The sequence below is a fragment of the Athalia rosae genome, chromosome 3 (assembly GCF_917208135.1).
Source record: "Athalia rosae chromosome 3, iyAthRosa1.1, whole genome shotgun sequence".
Lineage (NCBI taxonomy): Eukaryota > Metazoa > Arthropoda > Insecta > Hymenoptera > Athaliidae > Athalia > Athalia rosae.
Window position 1 is genome coordinate 9,829,340 of NC_064028.1, and position 15,889 is coordinate 9,845,228.

A 15,889-nucleotide genomic window follows, 5' to 3' on the forward strand; every position below is an offset into this window, starting at 1 on the left:
GCAAGCAAATGCCGGTGAGCGCCAGCGTTCAGTGAGAGCATTTAGATATACCCTATCTTATGAATGTCAAAGTTGGATCAAAGCTGGATGAAGCTGGAAGTTGTGAGATTAGTAGTGATCAGTGGTATGTCAGCATCGTATAGTTACGCCGATGATGGATATCGGCGCTTATGATATTATTATTTCCAATTTCAACTTTGGTGTTTGGAAATCTGGAGTTGAGCTGCGGAGTCATACGCTATGAATAAATGCCGAGGTGTTCGTCAATATTTCTCCAATTTTGTATATGGTAACCTCGAAATGAGCCCACAGAAAACCGCTGCTGACGAGAGGTCATATCTCTGGCCATAGCAGTTGGGGAGTAATATTTCAAACAATGACAAAATAAATTACCAAGATAGTATTTGTCGGAAAAAATTATAGAACTCCACAATGGTAACTGTCAATAATCTTCAGAGAATATGATCCCACATAAGAGAAAGAAAGCGAGTGCGTTGGACAGCGCAAGTATATCCAGGAGTCGTCGAACATCCTTGAACGTAAACTTGAGCTACGTATCGAACACAACAGTATCTCCAGAAAATGAAAGTATCGATTCTTTCTCACCAACATGGTATGCTAATTCTGATTCCTTGGAAAATACCGTCCTTTCACCAAACGCAGCTCCTATTATGTCTTCATTTAGGAATGTAACGGTGCGAAAGCGCTCTTTGCGAAGAAGGTTCAGTGGACTGATTAAGAATGATGTTAGTAACATGGGTGAGGCAATACAAGCTGTCGAGCCAAGGGTGCTGGATTGTGAAAGTATTATTTCTGTGGAAAAAAAGAGGGAGTCCGATGCAAGAAGAAAACATCTAGACACAATCAAACCTGCGATTGTAAGTTTAACCAGAATACCTGTAACCTGTGAAAATAGAAAACTAATTGGAAGTCAAGAGCCTTTCGTAAATTTGGTACCTTCTGAAAATACCAGGCTTTCACACCTTTTAGAAGATGTCCGCGTTCCACTTGAAGTAGGTTTTAGTGTATTAGCTTTTAATCCTTAATTTTCTCTGAAATAAAAAAAGATTCAGGACTTTAATATACAATACTGAATTTTGTTCAACAGGGTGAAATATTCTCCCAATCAGCAACTATACTTGTTGAAACTTCTATGGATATCACAGAGGTACAAGGGGGAATCATCCCACATGTCAACCCAAGTATTGAAAATACTCTGCATTCACGTAGCAATGATAGTGGTATAAATTACGATTCATCAAACGTTGTTCAAGATACAGATAACTCCAGATATGAGGAAAATAGAATAGGTTGTGCAACAATAATTTCAGAAACTGAACAAGATAGTATGAACTCAGCGGGCACTTCCTTGAATGTGAATACTTCTTTGGACTCAAGGTTTAGTGTCAAGCCAAACAATAGCCTCTATGACCCTAATGAAGTCACCGAAATTATATCCCGCGAACATGATGTTGCTCAAAATCATAGCAAAAATGTTTACCACCTTAATTTGCAATCTTCAGAGGATAATGTACCGACACATTCTATCATGGTCACTTCAGCTGTCATAGAACGTGAAGATTCAGCTAGTGATGCGCAGGATACAAACATTACTAGCATCAACCCAGAATCTGAACAATTAAATGATCATAATACCTTGTTATCCGAAAAGACAAAAACGGATGGCAAGAAATCTCTGAGGAAATCTCATACAGCAAGTAGTCAAAAGACTCGTCTACAGAATGATATTGATTCGACAAATACCTGGTGAGTTAAACAGACTGTTAAATTTTATGGAAGTCCGAACAAGAGTTATTTTCTTCATCCTATTATAGGTCGTGTGAAGATATCGGGAATAGAAGTTCTCATCTGAATATCAGTGATCATAAGTCTCAACATAACAACCAGACCCCACCTAAGGACTCTCCCAGTAAACAAGTTAAAAAAAAAAAAAAATTATTGAGATTACGTATGTCAGAAGTGGTAGACTTATCTCCAGTCTCAGTCAAAATAGTGCCAGGAAAGCGCCCATTACCTAAGAGACGGAGAAGAAAGAGGTTGAATAAAACAGCCAAATCAATTAGTGATACAAAGGCAATTGCTAAAAGAAATGAAACCTTGTCAGAAAGTGACAATGATATGGAAGAAATAGACCCTGTACCAAAGAAAGCTAAAAAGATAAGAAGAATAAAGGCTAAAAAGATTATCATTAAAAAAATCGCAGATTGTGATTTGTGGAACCAATTGAACGGAAATTTCGGTACAGTGCCTGATAGTTGTAACGAGATCAGCTTAGCTTTGGAAAAAACGTCCCTGGATGATTTTGAACCAAAAATGCTTATGACTCAACGTAAACATCGAATGACTCGACCTAAAATAATAATTGTTGCAACTGGATTGCCAATCGCGTAAATAACCTGTTATATTGGAATATCTCTTAGAAGCTTGTTCAATGCACAGGACTGTTTTTTATTATATTTTACAGGCAGAAGGTATTACTGAAGAGTGTTGTGATGACTCTTGGATCAGCTAAGCTTGAAAAAATCGTTACCCGTTACACGACGCACGTCGTTTGCAAAGGTATACGAACAGTGAATATGCTGCACGGCATTCTTAGAGGTTGTTGGCTGGTGACTTTTCAATGGATCTCTGAATCTCAAAAAGCTGGAAAATGGATTGATCCTGAAAAATATGAACTTACTAGTTTTTCCAAAGCTGTACAGGTTAAATTCTTGAAACATAAATTTAAGAACAATATTTTCATCTTAACAACCCCCGCTCATCCTCCGTTTATTTCAACAGGAAAGTCGTAGGGAAAGAAAATTATTTGGTGCAGCGTATGTCTCGGAATTATTTCTCACATGCGGTTTAATCCACATCAAAGAAGGAACGTCTACCCCAACGTCGGTTTTAAAAGAACTTATTCGTGTCGCTGGTGGTCATGTAACTGCAAACCCAGAGGAAGCCAAAATCATTGTGGGTCGGGGAGGAGTGAAGGAGGTTTGGATCTTAGATTCAATCACGAATGCGGAACTCCAGCCGCTGGAACAGTATAGTAAAACAAAATGCATGAATCAATAACTGATTTATCATCCTTAATTACGTTATCAATTTATTTTTTGGTTTCAACATATTTTGTAATATTTATTTATAACTATCCCCTTGATAAAATTGTATACATATTTAAAATCAAAAGAATTTTCTGATGAATTACGATTCAAATCAATGTAAATAGAATATATAAATCTTGAGGGAGCTATAAGATATATTTTGTATCTTTAAAAAAAGCTAAAATAGACATGACAAATATAGTATACATACATTTTATTAAAAGCGAAATTGTAATTGCTAGAAATTTGTTTGAATTTCCCCACATTAGCTACATTCGTCAGCGTTAACTGAGTGGATCGGGAGAATAGCGATTTAGAAAGATTAACGGTCTGAGAAAGTGTCGTAAGAAAAAATGATAGCATCCCTTTCATCCACTTGTAGTGGGAGGTTATGTTAAGATACGGGGCATTGTGGTGCTAAATTAATTTCGTGCTGCTGTCACATTGACAGACAGATGTTTTCTAAAATGCTTTTTTGCTAATTATTTACATGTAATAAGAGAAATCTTGGTATCACAACTCAGTCATGGATAACGGCAACGATTAGTTAGTATACAGATTTGAGAATATAATCAGCTATCAATACCTCACAAAATTATGATAATATGTATTTCTAAAAGTTTTCATTCAACCTTTTCTATTTCCATGACACATAAAACTATCATGCGTCAGACAAACTCTTTTACAAGCATTTCTCACACAAAGCAACAGTAATTTCTTGTAAAAAATTCGAGGAATCTCCTTTCACTCTCATTAATTAAAAATAAATAAATTATTTGGGTATTGTTCCTAAAATCCAAAGTTCCAAATATAATATCAATCATAAATACTCACGATAATATTTATCATAACGAATGTGACATGACTAATTTCTATAAATGATTTTTTATTACCATCACAATTTTCCGCTCTGGCATCTGAATTATTAAAATACTGATCATATATTATCTAGTGTTACATTGCTGACATATAGTGAAATAACATTTTATTTCTTCCACTTTCTTATAGCGGAAGCGTTCACGATCCCCCATCACCGGAGACCTGCATTCCAATACCGAGACATAATGCAACCATTATCACAGATGTATATGCAGGAATTCCAGAAAATTTGCTACTCAACGTTATCGGATTTTTGGTAATATACTAATCAGGGTTCCGCTATCAATTACTGCTTGTGTGCCTTATCTACCAAACCAACCAACCTTATATTTCTAATCACAGAAATCATTTGATATCATTTGATATGTAGAAGATTTTGAAAAATTGAAGGCTTGTCATTCCTGATCAAGAATATTAATAATTTTTTACAGATTTTGGTATTGATATTTGGCTTGCTGCGTAAAAGAGCATGGAATTATGGTAGACTTGCCTTGTTACACAAATCTGATAATCGATGGACAGAATTATTTTATGGGAATAACGATGATAGAGAGGTCGACATTATTGGAGTAGAAGCTTCGGTGAATTCCCAACTATCCCACGTTGACAGAGGATATCTGTCCTGGATTGTTACTGCCTTTAGAATTACGTCAGTATTGAAACAAAAATCTGGATTTTCCAATATTTGCTTTACTCCTAGATTGCTCCAAAAAAAAAAATTTTTTTTTTTTTTTTCAAGTCCTATTGTCCTTAAAGTTACTAATGAATATGAAAAAAATCCTTCCACAAGTCCAGATTCGTATTATCATTTTACATAACGCTCAACAGTTTTTCGTTTTTCCATATAAATAACATGTGAAAAAAATTCTTGTTTTCTCCATCAAATAAAACTTGAAAGAAAATTCTTTCACTATTTCGATGGATATGATCTTGTAGGAAACTAAATTCTCTACAAAAAAGCTCTGATGAAGTAATTTGATTATTCATTCTCAAAACGGCCGATTATTGTCGGCGAATTCTTTGCAACTGCAGTACCCACTTAGTTACTAGTATTCAAAGTCGAATAACTCTGCTCGTTAGGTTTACGAGAAAATCACATGAAAGCTTTTTTGTGGAGAATTTATTTTCCTAACAGATCATATTCATCAAAATAGTGAAAGAATTTTTTTCGAGTTTTATTTGATGAATAACAAAAAAAAAGTTTTCGACATGTTATTTATATTGGAAAACGAACAATTGTTGAGCGTCATGTACAATCAAACTATGGAGCTGGGCTTGTGGAAGGATTTTTTTTATATGCACTAGAAACTTTTGAGATGATAGGAACAAAACTTATTTTTTTGAAGCACTCTATTTTCTACAATGCATTTTCATGTGTCTTCATAATTTTTCAGGGATGAAGAGTTACTCAGACGAGCAGGACCAGACGGGTTACTTTATGTTTCCTTTGAACGTCACTTGATTCTGTTAACTGCCTTGATGACAGTTGCAGCTATCTGCATAGCGCTACCAATCAATTTTCATGGCGAACTACAAGGTGACAAAGCGACCTTTGGTCATACCACTATGTCCAATATCGATCCAACTTCTGGCTGGATTTGGGTGCACACTCTTCTGGTATTGTCTTATCTTCCAGTTGGGGGTTTAGTAATGAGACGTTTTATGAAACAGGTAGGTTTCAGGAGATCAATATTAATACATAAATATAAGATCTACTATGTTACCGAGAACTTATCTTTGATCGATGATAAGATTAATAATTACAATGAATACCTTTACCTTGTTTATAGGTAAGAGACGCGAGACCAGCAGGTGAACTTGCAGCGAGAACGCTGCTTATCACTGAAATACCAAAATATCAATGCAACGTTGAAGCTCTGACCCAGTACTTTAAAGAAGCATTCCCTACTCTGACGGTAGAAGATGTGACTCTAGCACATGACATTAAGAGGCTATCGGAACTAGATCTTCAGAGAGATTGTGCAGAGCAGGCAAGGCTCTATTGTGAAAACTATGCACGGCGAGGACATCCTTTAAAACTGTATCCATACCCTTGCGGACAAGTTATTAGCTGCTGTTGTCACACAGTAAGTAATATACAGATACATATGTGATCATTCGTCATCACTACTGTAGCAAAGTTAAATAAAAAATTTACGTTCATTACCTTTCCATTGTCTAGGTGGATGCGCAAGAGTTTTATGCAATGGAGGAATTGAAATTAACTGCGCTAGTGGACGAGGAAAGAAAAGTCGCTTTAGCCAGACCACTGGGTATAGCATTCGTTACTTTAGGTACACCCAGTGCTGCAAGAACTATGAAAAGACAATTACGACTATCACCTGCCGTAAAATGGTCAGTCAATTATTCGCCAGCTCCTTCGGATATTTTTTGGGAAAATTTGAGCATAGCTAGACCTTGCTGGTACCTGAACGCCACATTAATTAATTTAGCACTTGGTATCAGCTTATTCTTTCTCACCACACCAGCGGTAATTCAATTGACTCTGTAAAATATCTCACATTATTATTGGTTTGTTATTTTTTTAAGTTCGTTCGTCAACTTCTACTTTCTGCAACAGGTTATTGTGACAGCAGTGAACAAATTGCCGATCACAGGAGAAATAAAAGAACTCAGTCCAATTGTATCCTCTTTCTTGCCAACTGTACTTTTGGTGAGCATAGCTGCCTTGATGCCGGCATTAGTTGGCAGAAGCGAAGCATTAGTCAGGCATTGGACAAGAAGTGGATTAAATCGAGCAGTTATGCGAAAGACTCTACTTTTGCTGCTTCTGATGGTCCTTATTCTGCCAAGTCTCGGATTAACAAGCGCTCAAGCTTTTCTGGATTGGACAGTAAATGCAGGGAACAACACTGGCAGATGGGAATGCGTATTTTTGCCTGATCAGGTGCACTTTATAACTGCCAATATTTATGAATCGTCAATTGATTGTAATCGATAATGATTATTTTGTTTGGCAGGGTGCCTTATTCGTAAACTACATTGTGACGGCGGCGCTTGTTGGATGCGGTTTGGAACTAGTGAGATTTCCAGAACTAGCTCTTTACACATTCAGACTATGCATAGCCAGAAGTAGAGCGGAACGTGTCGCAGTCAGGAGAGCTGTACTCTGGGAATTTCCGCTTGGAGCTCATTATGCGTGGCTGCTACTTGTATTCACTATGACTACAGTTTACAGTTTGGCATGCCCCTTAATAACGCCATTCGGATTGTTGTATCTCTCTGTAAAGCATTTGGTACGCATAAATTTGTAAATGGGAATTTCCTTTTGATACTTGTTTTCTTATCTGAGGTTTTGTCTACAGGTTGATAGACACAATTTATGTTTTGCCTACGGTCCGTGCGTGGGCGGAGGGCAACTTGCTGGTGCAGCTGCGGCAGCAGCAGGTGCTGCTCCTATTTTAGCTCAAGCAACTCTCTTAGCTTTAGGTTTAGTGCGTCGAGGTCTTTCTCCGCTTGCCGCAGTTCAACTTAGTGGATTAGCTGCAAGCATTTTAGGTCTTGTTACTGGTGCTACATTGCCTCAATCTAAATCAAAGGTAATAAATTTGAAAATATGATTAATACAATCAATATCACAGGTGACATATAACACGATGTCGATGTACTCTCAGATACAGGGGCCGAGGGGAGATTTAGGTGCAGCGCAAAGTTTTGTGCCACCAGTGCTGAGGATAAAACCGAGGTTACATAGTCCCGTAGAAACTGCTGTACAAAATTCTACAACAACTATAAGTTCAGATGCAGCAGAGGATAATTCAATTAGCGTTTCGACTGACCCCAACTCAGTTGCTTTGCAAGAAAGTCCAAGGTTGTATCAAGATTATGGAAGAGAGCCAAGGGTGTAATTTATTTAAGTTGAATTGATGATCGAATGAAACCGGTTTTACTCAAATAATATGCGGTAGCTTTACATTTAATTTTTGGGCTACGTTAAAGTTCATTCATCACACAATATCGAATAAGAATATTTTGTTGCAGATAGATGATCAAGGACAGTTTTAATTAGGCTCGTATCACTAAAAGGGGGTCTGAATTGAAGGAAAGTCAAAGTATAACATAATGCCTTAGCTGGCGGCAAAAATTAGATCTATGATATTCGTCGCTTCTCAGCACCGTTGCAGGTTATTAAATATTAAAACAAATGTTTTATGAATAGTTTTTACCAATATATTAAAAACAGTTTTTTCTTACCGCAAAGTATACCTCAAGTCTATCTACAACATTGTTTTGTTGTATATCGTATTTGGTCGATCTGAATCAATTGTAAATAGGTGATATCATCATTATTATTAATATTAGTATTATTTTATATCTACTTCGTGGTGTTAATAACGACTACCAAGAATTATTAATATTAATTGTATCATAGATTTTGAATTCTCTACCTATTACCGCAAAGTGTTGCAATAGCGTATCGAAATTCCATACAATAATTATATGTTTATGACATATAAACATCATAAGCAAATTGTCAAGTTGGTTATAAATTTATACGACTTATCATTTGTATATACCAGGTATAAATTATAATATAAAACTTTGCGAGCTAGAGGTTTTGTTTTGTTTTGTTTTATTTTTTGTTTTTGCAATAATATTTTATATTCCTAATACTGTCAGGATTAATCTAATGCTGCCCAAAGAATAATTGAACTGAGCTGACATATAATTGAGAACATTGTGGAAGCAAATTGTTACTATACAAAAGTAAACTCAGCTTCTTCCCTCTCCCACCCTATTGTATTTATGAATAATTTGATGTATATCATAAAGTATTGTAAATTATATAGCTATTATCGAGTATTTTCCCATAGCTTGTCATTTAGGATGTAAAGGGCATTTTGGCTACCAGTGAAAAAAAGATGATACTTTCGCACGAATAATAATCAAAATCGTATAAAATCTAAATAATCTTCCTATTATATTTGATACGTATTAAAAGTGTACAAAATTCTTGCAATAAGTGTTTTTAATAGATTGATGGTTAAGAAAAAAAAGGCACATAAATACCGTTAGGGTTTTTATACTTTACCTAGTTAATTAAAAGTCATATTTTCCATGAAGAAGAATAGGATTTCCGATTATTTACGTTAAATTTGTACCGTATTATACGCAAGATGTTATCAGGATCTGTGTTACTTGCAAAAATGATTAATCGATATGGGATGAAAATAAATATGCTTTCATAATTTTAATGTGCAATACCTCAAAAATTACAACGACTATTTATGATTACGGATAAGTTTCTACACGTATCAACATCTTGGAACGATATTTATGGATTTAACTTTATTTCGATGAATTATCGTATAATATCATTATTGAAATAAACTGTTTCATCTAATATTTACTATAATTTCTCCTAGAGGTTTCGGCTGTACTGTTTATGTACAACTTATAAAATACTTTCTTCTATTACTTTTTCCTCCAATTGCTCCACGTGATATTCCGTTCGGAATATTAATTTATTTAATCAATTATACTAGAGCTTTGAAAACATAACAAATTTCGAAGAAGCCAGATTTCATCTATGCGATAATCCAGCTGTATTATTTATAGATCTATTTTGGATATAAGTTTTATTCACACCAAACGATTATTGAATATTCTTGCCTTGATTCCTTGAATACTAGGTATATCCCACTGTTATTCAAGTAGAGTAATTAAGAAGACCTATCGATACACCAATACTTATTCTATGAAATAAAATTATGTTGGCTTTTTGAAAGCTATTTCAACCTCGAATTCAACCAATGGCCATTCAGTTTATTACATACTGCTTTTCTTTTCCGTAAAGGTATGTATATTTTTTTTGAATTACAGATGTGTCGAATAATTGCTAGATCGACATCTGGTGTAAATATAACCTTATGATATAGTTAGGTGACTAACATCAAAAGTATATCCATTGTTTGTTTCTTTCTTTGTATTCATTATTTTTTGATTTTTACTATTGATTCAATATTTAAACTAAAATGCATCTTCCCTTACTAATTGTGAATATTCCTAGTAGGTGAACGCTCCACGTTTTAATTTACAATATAATTACTCAAACTTTACTACAGACTTTTATCTTTTACCACAATTCCTCCAATTATTGCTTCTAGTTGACTGGACGTCAGTGCATTGATAGTTCTCGCAGCTTCTTCCTGTTGTTGTTTTCTAAGTGAAAATCGTCTGGACACATGGGTATTTTTTATCGATATTTTCTTTTCGTCTCCCCCATCTATCGTCTGATTTGTATTTTCAATTTGTTCATCTTCATCCTCTTTCTGCGATTCTTCCCCCTCTTCGCTACTGACGTGTACCTACGTCATAAATATTGGTGCCAATTGTTTTCAAAGAAAAATTGGGCTGTGAAAAGGACTATAATTTGATTTGCAATTCATAAATGTAAATAAAGCTCGCAACAACTCAAATGTAGTTATCAGTTAGAAACTTACCTCGATAATAGTAACTCTAGATGATTCTCTAGGTGTCGCTTTTTCGGGTAAAATTGGGCTACTGAATCCAATTGAAGATTCTTCTTTTTCAGTTTCAGTGTCATTATCAGAATCATTGTCGAAATCTATTGTACTATGTGATTGGCAAATTAAACCTCCTCTTTTGCCATATTCCGTTAATTTGTCTTCAACGTGTGCTGTGAAAATTATTATTCGTTAGCTATCGTGAGTTTTAAAACGGTAAAAATTCTTGAAGAGATTGAATTTATTTCAAATCAATATTTACCTCGACAGTAAGCTATACTGCAAATTGAACAATGTGATTTGGTCCAACGACCGCAAATACCGCAGTAATGCCAAGGGCAATTGAATCTTGGAACATTATCTTTAACTGTTACACAAAACTTATGATATGCTTTGGAACAACCCTTCATTTCACACTTGAGTAAATCATTCAGATCAGTTATCACGTGTCCACATCTCCAGCATGAAAGTACTTTACCAGATCTGGGATAAAATTTATTCCAAATTCATCAAATAATAGGAGCTGAGTTCAATCAAATATTTCTTCATATTTAACTCACCGTCTTTGCTTCTTGATTTTTTCCGTCTTCTTGGCAGGCATATTGTTTAGCTGTTGCATTAATTTTTGCACCTTAAGTCCAATGAATCCGCTACAATTAGGTGCTCCGCAAAGGCACGGTTTTCTAGTTTCTCCGTCGCAAGCCAAATTATAATTAAAAGTTAGTTCTTCACTAGGATCTATGTCGCGTAATGCAAACAGACCTATTCTGGTATCACCATTCACCGTCCATTTTTGAGTCTCACAATTAGGTTGACAAGAATGATCTAACAGGTAAGAGGATTATTACAGAAAAAAGTCACAGTGTTATCATTTGGTGCCGTATTGAATCATACTAGAAATGTTTTCTTTTGCGTTGTTAAGGAGTTTTCATACTCACTCATGAACCGGCTGAGGTTTCCCTTAGGCTCAGCATCAATCATTCGGAAATTATCGATCGTGAGAAAGTAAAAATTTTCGTCTTTTGATTCTTTCTTGCGCTGTAACCTACGTTTGTACTCGGCCTCGTCGATAACTTCTCCTACATATTCTACGACGAATCGGCCTGCCTTTATACTTTCTAGGGCTCTAAGCCCCCACCCTCTTCCAGCAGTATGAAAAGGTTCCATAGCAGGATACTGGCGCCTCACAAATGCCTGATTTCCACATTTTACTCCTGCTGGGCATATTCCTGGACTACATTCTATAGAGAGAATGCGATTTAGGCAATCTGTCTCTGGGGCACAAGGATTATCCCAATCTGGATCACAGTCACAGGCAGTTATACTCTCTACTTCGAGAGGTTTAACGTTTCCTACAGGTTTATTTACCTATGAAAAAAAAGTCACAAAGATTTCTAAGAAAAGCCTTATGCAATAGACATTTTCTATTCAATAAATTTTGTAATTTCTCACCTTTAGTTTAACGTATAGAGGAGGCTTGAGGTTTTGAGTACCATTATCTTTAGCAGCAGCTCTTTCGGCTTTCAACCGTCGATGCATTTCTTGAGCTTCTGACAATGCTTTTCTATATGCTTCGTCAACATTTCGTTTACCCGTTGAAGTTTTTGCATTTGCATCACCATCTTGATAAAGAAAAGCTCGTCCCCTATAAAGATTGTTGCAATAATGATTAAAAATAAAAAATCGACGTGTCACTTTATCTACACCAGAAACACTCACCGATGGACCCAGTAGTAATCCTTAGTCCCAAGAAACATAACACAGAATTCACCTGGATTGTGAGGGATGCTCAATACATTATGGGGAATTTCATGAGGATAACATATAATTGAGGGCCACCATCTATAAGTCCCCAATTTCACCCACGTCACCTCGCCATAAAGTGGTAAACGACCTGTTTCACAGTCTTCACAAATAAAGGCACCATCCGGTGCATCTATTCCTATGATCATATGATTCATGAGCTTTGAACTTGGCAAACACTCAGTAATTTCATATAATAACTCAACAATGTGAACAGTTGTATATTACCTAAGCATTCTGGATGGAAAGAAGTTGGGCATGTGTCGCAACAGATGAGACTACCACCACGGGTACAGAGAAAACACCAGGCAGCATTTAGCGGGGGATGAGGAGTCTTATGGTGCTTTGGACAAACGATTTGACTGCCTGTCAAAATACTAGAGCCAGCTGGTAGGCAGGAAATCGAGGGATGGTATGAAGACGGACATCGTACACATCTCACCAGTTTCTCATTTGCGGCCCTTGAGCGATGACTATCTCGTGGATTATCTGAGCTACAAGTGTGGCACACGTGATACGGACAAGACAATCGTCCACCCTGCCAATGCGACTGATATCATTGGAGAAAGAAACAGAACAAATAGTTACTCAACAGATAGACAATTACATCATATTGAAAATCAATGCAAATGAAATAAAGCTATAACGAAAAAAGACTAAAGTTTGCGTCATTTGGCAAAACATAAATATGGCAAAGTCACCTGCGGCCATGGTTTCAGGCATGCTGAATGATAATGTTTCCCACATGCAAGGACTGTGCACCTGATTCTATCACCCTCTCTTTCGTTGCATATAAAACATGCTGGTGCGACTCCGGATAGGCAATCTATACACTTGAAGGCTTCTTCCTCCGATTGCTCCACTGGTTCATCATTTTTGTCTAGAACGTCAACAACGAGTTTGCCTCCTACCATTTATAAGGTTAGTGTAGTGGTTTCCAATATCTAGCTAACTGATAAAAAACTTACCTTCAATCTTATCGTCACTGTCATCCTCTTCTTGATTATTGTCGTCTTCTTCTGGCAAAGTTGCATTAATCTCTTTAAACTGATCAACAAATTCATCTTCTGTTGTGTTTCCATCCATACTATGCTCTGGACTTGATTCCCCAGGTTTTACACACGGCAAATGGAAGTATGAATAACAGGGTCCTCGGCATCTTGTTAGTTTACCAGTCTTTTCACAGATTTGACATACTCTTTCTTGTTTCATACCTTTGAATAAATTGTAGGGCCTCTTCTTCTTTCCATTAAGATTTTCAGCTGCACTTGTGTCAATTTTGTCGGTATTAGACTTAAGCTTTTTACTCACAGTAAATACTTTTTCTTCTTCTAAAGACGTGTTTTCTTCATCTTCTGAAGAACTATCGACTGCCTGGGAACTGTTCTGCTTTAATCGGACAGAGTATGTACTTTTTGAAGCATGATTCATGTTAGCCCAATTTTTAATTAAATATTTTCTGATTTCCTCCTCTGATGCCTCTGGTTGCTCGTGTTCTATACTAGCTCTATTTCGTTCATAATAAATTTCAAACCCTTTTTTTACACCATCTTTTATTTTTATAGCTTTAGGTTTTCTGGGCAACGGGGCTTCATCGCTTGAATCTTTATGACTAGAGGGTGGTGTTGGCGGTGTATTGGCATTCAAACTCACTTCTGCATTATTGTCATTATTTTCACGCTTCTGTTTACGTGATTTTGGTTTTTCTAGCCTCTCCCCAGTATCACCTTCGGAATCAGCCTATGAAGATGACCAAAATTAGAATGTAATACAAATGAAAATGTTTTTTGATTTTTAAGAATTATCCTCACATTTTCTTGTTTAATTTTTTTAGACAAAGATTTTTTATGATCCAAAGATAGTTTCCTTTTGCGAGATTTTTCGTTAGAATCGCTTTGAGGTACTTTTGGTGTTACAGACTTGGGTTCTTTAATTTTCGGCATAAATAGTTGAGCTCTTTCCTCGTCAGACATTGACATCACTTCCGTAGCTTCCATGACCGCTTCATCCCACTTTGCTTTTGCACTAGGTTTAATGATAAATGCAGCAGCATATCTAGGGTCTTTTTTCTTCGGTTCATTAGACAAAGACTCTGCTAGACTACGAAAATTTTCAATGCCAGTGAAAGGCATCAAATTATTAGCGGCAACCCAATTATGCCGTCCTTTGTCGCCGAAATAACGAACGTGTATACTCAAGTATTGTGCTCTTCCTTTATCTAGTTTATAACCATATCATATGTTGAGATGGATAACAAAGCTACCGGTAGTTACTTGCAAACTACTTGCTAATAGATGACAATCAGTAAGAATTGTAGAATACTTACTGATTAATTTATGGTATATCATAGTGATAGGTTCTGAATTGATGACACATGGCCAAAATGGAAATGTGCCTATCCGAGCCCAGGCTAATTGTCCTAGTGACCAACTGCATTCTACAATGTTGTGCAGACTGTCTGATTCTTTTGAAACATGAATACTATCAGAATCATTTTCTACAGCAACATTTTGATCAACAGAATCTGTAACTCCGACATTAGTCTTGGTAATATTGCCTCCATTTTCACTATTATCTGGAGTAAATATTTCTGACTTATAAGGCAGTGTGGTAAAAGTCTGAAATATAAATTGACAAATGACATCCTGTCTTTGGAAAATATCACAAGGAAATATTTGTAAAGTTTTCCTGGTATAGAAATTTTGTAGTATGTTCTAAACGGATGTGGACAAGAAAACATGGCTGACTATTACCCATCAAACATATTCTTAATTAAAATAGAGTGCACTGAAGTAGTGACACGAAATAGAACGAATAAGAGATAATTGGAAGTATATGGGCCAATTGAAAATCCAATATGTCAAAAGTAAAAGAAGCAGCTGAAGAAAACATGGGAATCATACCAATGGCATACTACTACGAAGTTTGGATTTAATGGTTCTTCCATATCGGCTTGTTCCAGGTGATGAAATAACGGATAATGCATTTGCAGAACCATTGACTACTGGCTCAGCGGATACCGGAGAGTCAAGGGAATCGTTAATTGCCTTTTTCATCCCAGTCAATGCAGTACATTCAATATCTGCTCGTGGAGCCTCTCTAAGCTCCTCGAGGTTCGAAGAGCTCATAATACCCCTTGTGTTATAGAAACATTTTGCATTTATGAATCTGTGGAATACATACGATTAATGAGAACTGTCGTCTAGAAGTTGAAGTATTTCTTTTGGCAGATGATACTCAGAGAACAAGAGATAATGTAATGAATTGACCACACGTTAGAGAGTATTTTCACTTAGTAAGTTGCATGTACGCTCATTTCAGAATAAAGATATGTGATTTTTATAAGTACCAATACAGCACTGTGGTAGAAATAATTGCGATGACCGAATGTCGGCGGTTGAGCCGCTCTTCCACAACATAAACTGTATGAATGATTTATATTATGCGCGTTATTCCTTGTGGAGAACGTTGCCACAGTCATCTACCACAATCTACTTCTATAAATTAACGTTCATTTTTTATGGCAAACTTAAGGTTGATTATTGACGACAACGATTAGACAGCGTACGGAGCCACCGCTGCAACAGGGCGCCTTTCCCGCGATTTCGT

The 15,889-nt window shown here is 36.2% G+C and overlaps 3 protein-coding genes across 11 annotated transcripts; 2 read left to right on the forward strand and 1 right to left on the reverse strand.

Annotated features, from left to right (window-relative positions):
* The first annotated feature begins 65 nt into the window (after nucleotides 1-65).
* LOC105692231 lies at nucleotides 66-3,316 on the forward strand. 4 transcript variants are annotated; one of them, XM_012411297.3, is made up of 6 exons: nucleotides 83-613; nucleotides 686-1,013; nucleotides 1,109-1,767; nucleotides 1,836-2,408; nucleotides 2,486-2,723; nucleotides 2,803-3,315. In XM_012411297.3, the coding sequence occupies exons 1-6, from the start codon at nucleotides 462-464 to the stop codon at nucleotides 3,079-3,081; spliced, it is 2,229 nt and encodes a 742-aa protein (XP_012266720.2). In that variant the 5' UTR covers nucleotides 83-461; the 3' UTR covers nucleotides 3,082-3,315. The 4 variants fall into 4 exon arrangements, with proteins under 4 accessions (XP_048508234.1, XP_048508232.1, XP_048508233.1 ...); XM_048652277.1 differs by having other exon boundaries at nucleotides 66-1,013; nucleotides 2,486-2,580; nucleotides 2,803-2,945; XM_048652275.1 differs by having other exon boundaries at nucleotides 81-1,013; nucleotides 2,803-3,316.
* A 171-nt stretch (nucleotides 3,317-3,487) lies between these two features.
* LOC105692224 (calcium permeable stress-gated cation channel 1) lies at nucleotides 3,488-8,562 on the forward strand. Of its 3 annotated transcripts, none has more exons than XR_007277494.1 (11): nucleotides 3,488-3,656; nucleotides 4,119-4,245; nucleotides 4,421-4,638; nucleotides 5,384-5,660; nucleotides 5,780-6,076; nucleotides 6,172-6,480; nucleotides 6,571-6,897; nucleotides 6,971-7,246; nucleotides 7,316-7,549; nucleotides 7,625-7,914; nucleotides 7,992-8,562. XR_007277494.1 is itself a non-coding variant. In XM_012411287.3 (11 exons), the coding sequence occupies exons 1-11, from the start codon at nucleotides 3,637-3,639 to the stop codon at nucleotides 7,993-7,995; spliced, it is 2,286 nt and encodes a 761-aa protein (XP_012266710.1). In that variant the 5' UTR covers nucleotides 3,488-3,636; the 3' UTR covers nucleotides 7,996-8,562. The 3 variants fall into 3 exon arrangements, 2 of the variants coding, with proteins under 2 accessions (XP_012266710.1, XP_012266709.1); XM_012411287.3 differs by having other exon boundaries at nucleotides 7,625-7,821; XM_012411286.3 differs by having other exon boundaries at nucleotides 7,625-8,562.
* On the reverse strand, nucleotides 7,874-15,852 carry LOC105692223 (histone-lysine N-methyltransferase NSD2). Of its 4 annotated transcripts, none has more exons than XM_012411283.3 (14): nucleotides 15,630-15,845; nucleotides 15,184-15,448; nucleotides 14,607-14,898; nucleotides 14,092-14,498; nucleotides 13,249-14,020; nucleotides 12,982-13,160; nucleotides 12,509-12,830; nucleotides 12,197-12,419; nucleotides 11,930-12,122; nucleotides 11,416-11,845; nucleotides 11,038-11,302; nucleotides 10,740-10,960; nucleotides 10,454-10,650; nucleotides 7,874-10,318 (listed from the first exon to the last, which is right to left on the reverse strand). In XM_012411283.3, exons 2-14 carry the CDS (start codon nucleotides 15,406-15,408, stop codon nucleotides 10,070-10,072), a joined length of 3,975 nt encoding a protein of 1,324 aa, XP_012266706.2. In that variant the 5' UTR covers nucleotides 15,409-15,448; nucleotides 15,630-15,845; the 3' UTR covers nucleotides 7,874-10,069. The 4 variants fall into 4 exon arrangements, with proteins under 4 accessions (XP_012266706.2, XP_012266705.2, XP_048508230.1 ...); XM_012411282.3 differs by having other exon boundaries at nucleotides 12,982-13,187; XM_048652273.1 differs by having other exon boundaries at nucleotides 10,169-10,376; nucleotides 12,982-13,187; nucleotides 15,630-15,852.
* Nucleotides 15,853-15,889: the final 37 nt, after the last annotated feature.

What these genes read in the sequence shown, in the direction of transcription:
- LOC105692224 (XM_012411286.3), top strand. Translation starts at nt 3,637, where the DNA reads ATGGATAACGGCAACGATTA. An exon ending in ATGGATAACGGCAACGATTA is followed by an intron (nt 3,657 to 4,118) that starts GTTAGTATACAG and finishes ACTTTCTTATAG; the next exon opens with CGGAAGCGTTCACGATCCCC. An exon ending in GTTACTGCCTTTAGAATTAC is followed by an intron (nt 4,639 to 5,383) that starts GTCAGTATTGAA and finishes ATAATTTTTCAG; the next exon opens with GGATGAAGAGTTACTCAGAC.
- LOC105692231 (XM_048652275.1), top strand. Translation starts at nt 462, where the DNA reads ATGATCCCACATAAGAGAAAGAAAGCGAGTGCGTTGGACAGCGCAAGT. An exon ending in ATGTCCGCGTTCCACTTGAA is followed by an intron (nt 1,014 to 1,108) that starts GTAGGTTTTAGT and finishes TTTGTTCAACAG; the next exon opens with GGTGAAATATTCTCCCAATC. An exon ending in GTTTTTCCAAAGCTGTACAG is followed by an intron (nt 2,724 to 2,802) that starts GTTAAATTCTTG and finishes TTATTTCAACAG; the next exon opens with GAAAGTCGTAGGGAAAGAAA.
- LOC105692223 (XM_012411282.3), bottom strand. Translation starts at nt 15,408, where the DNA reads ATGAGCTCTTCGAACCTCGAGGAGCTTAGAGAGGCTCCACGAGCAGAT. An exon ending in AAAAAATTAAACAAGAAAAT is followed by an intron (nt 14,021 to 14,091) that starts GTGAGGATAATT and finishes TCATCTTCATAG; the next exon opens with GCTGATTCCGAAGGTGATAC. An exon ending in AAACCTCAGCCGGTTCATGA is followed by an intron (nt 11,303 to 11,415) that starts GTGAGTATGAAA and finishes CTTACCTGTTAG; the next exon opens with ATCATTCTTGTCAACCTAAT.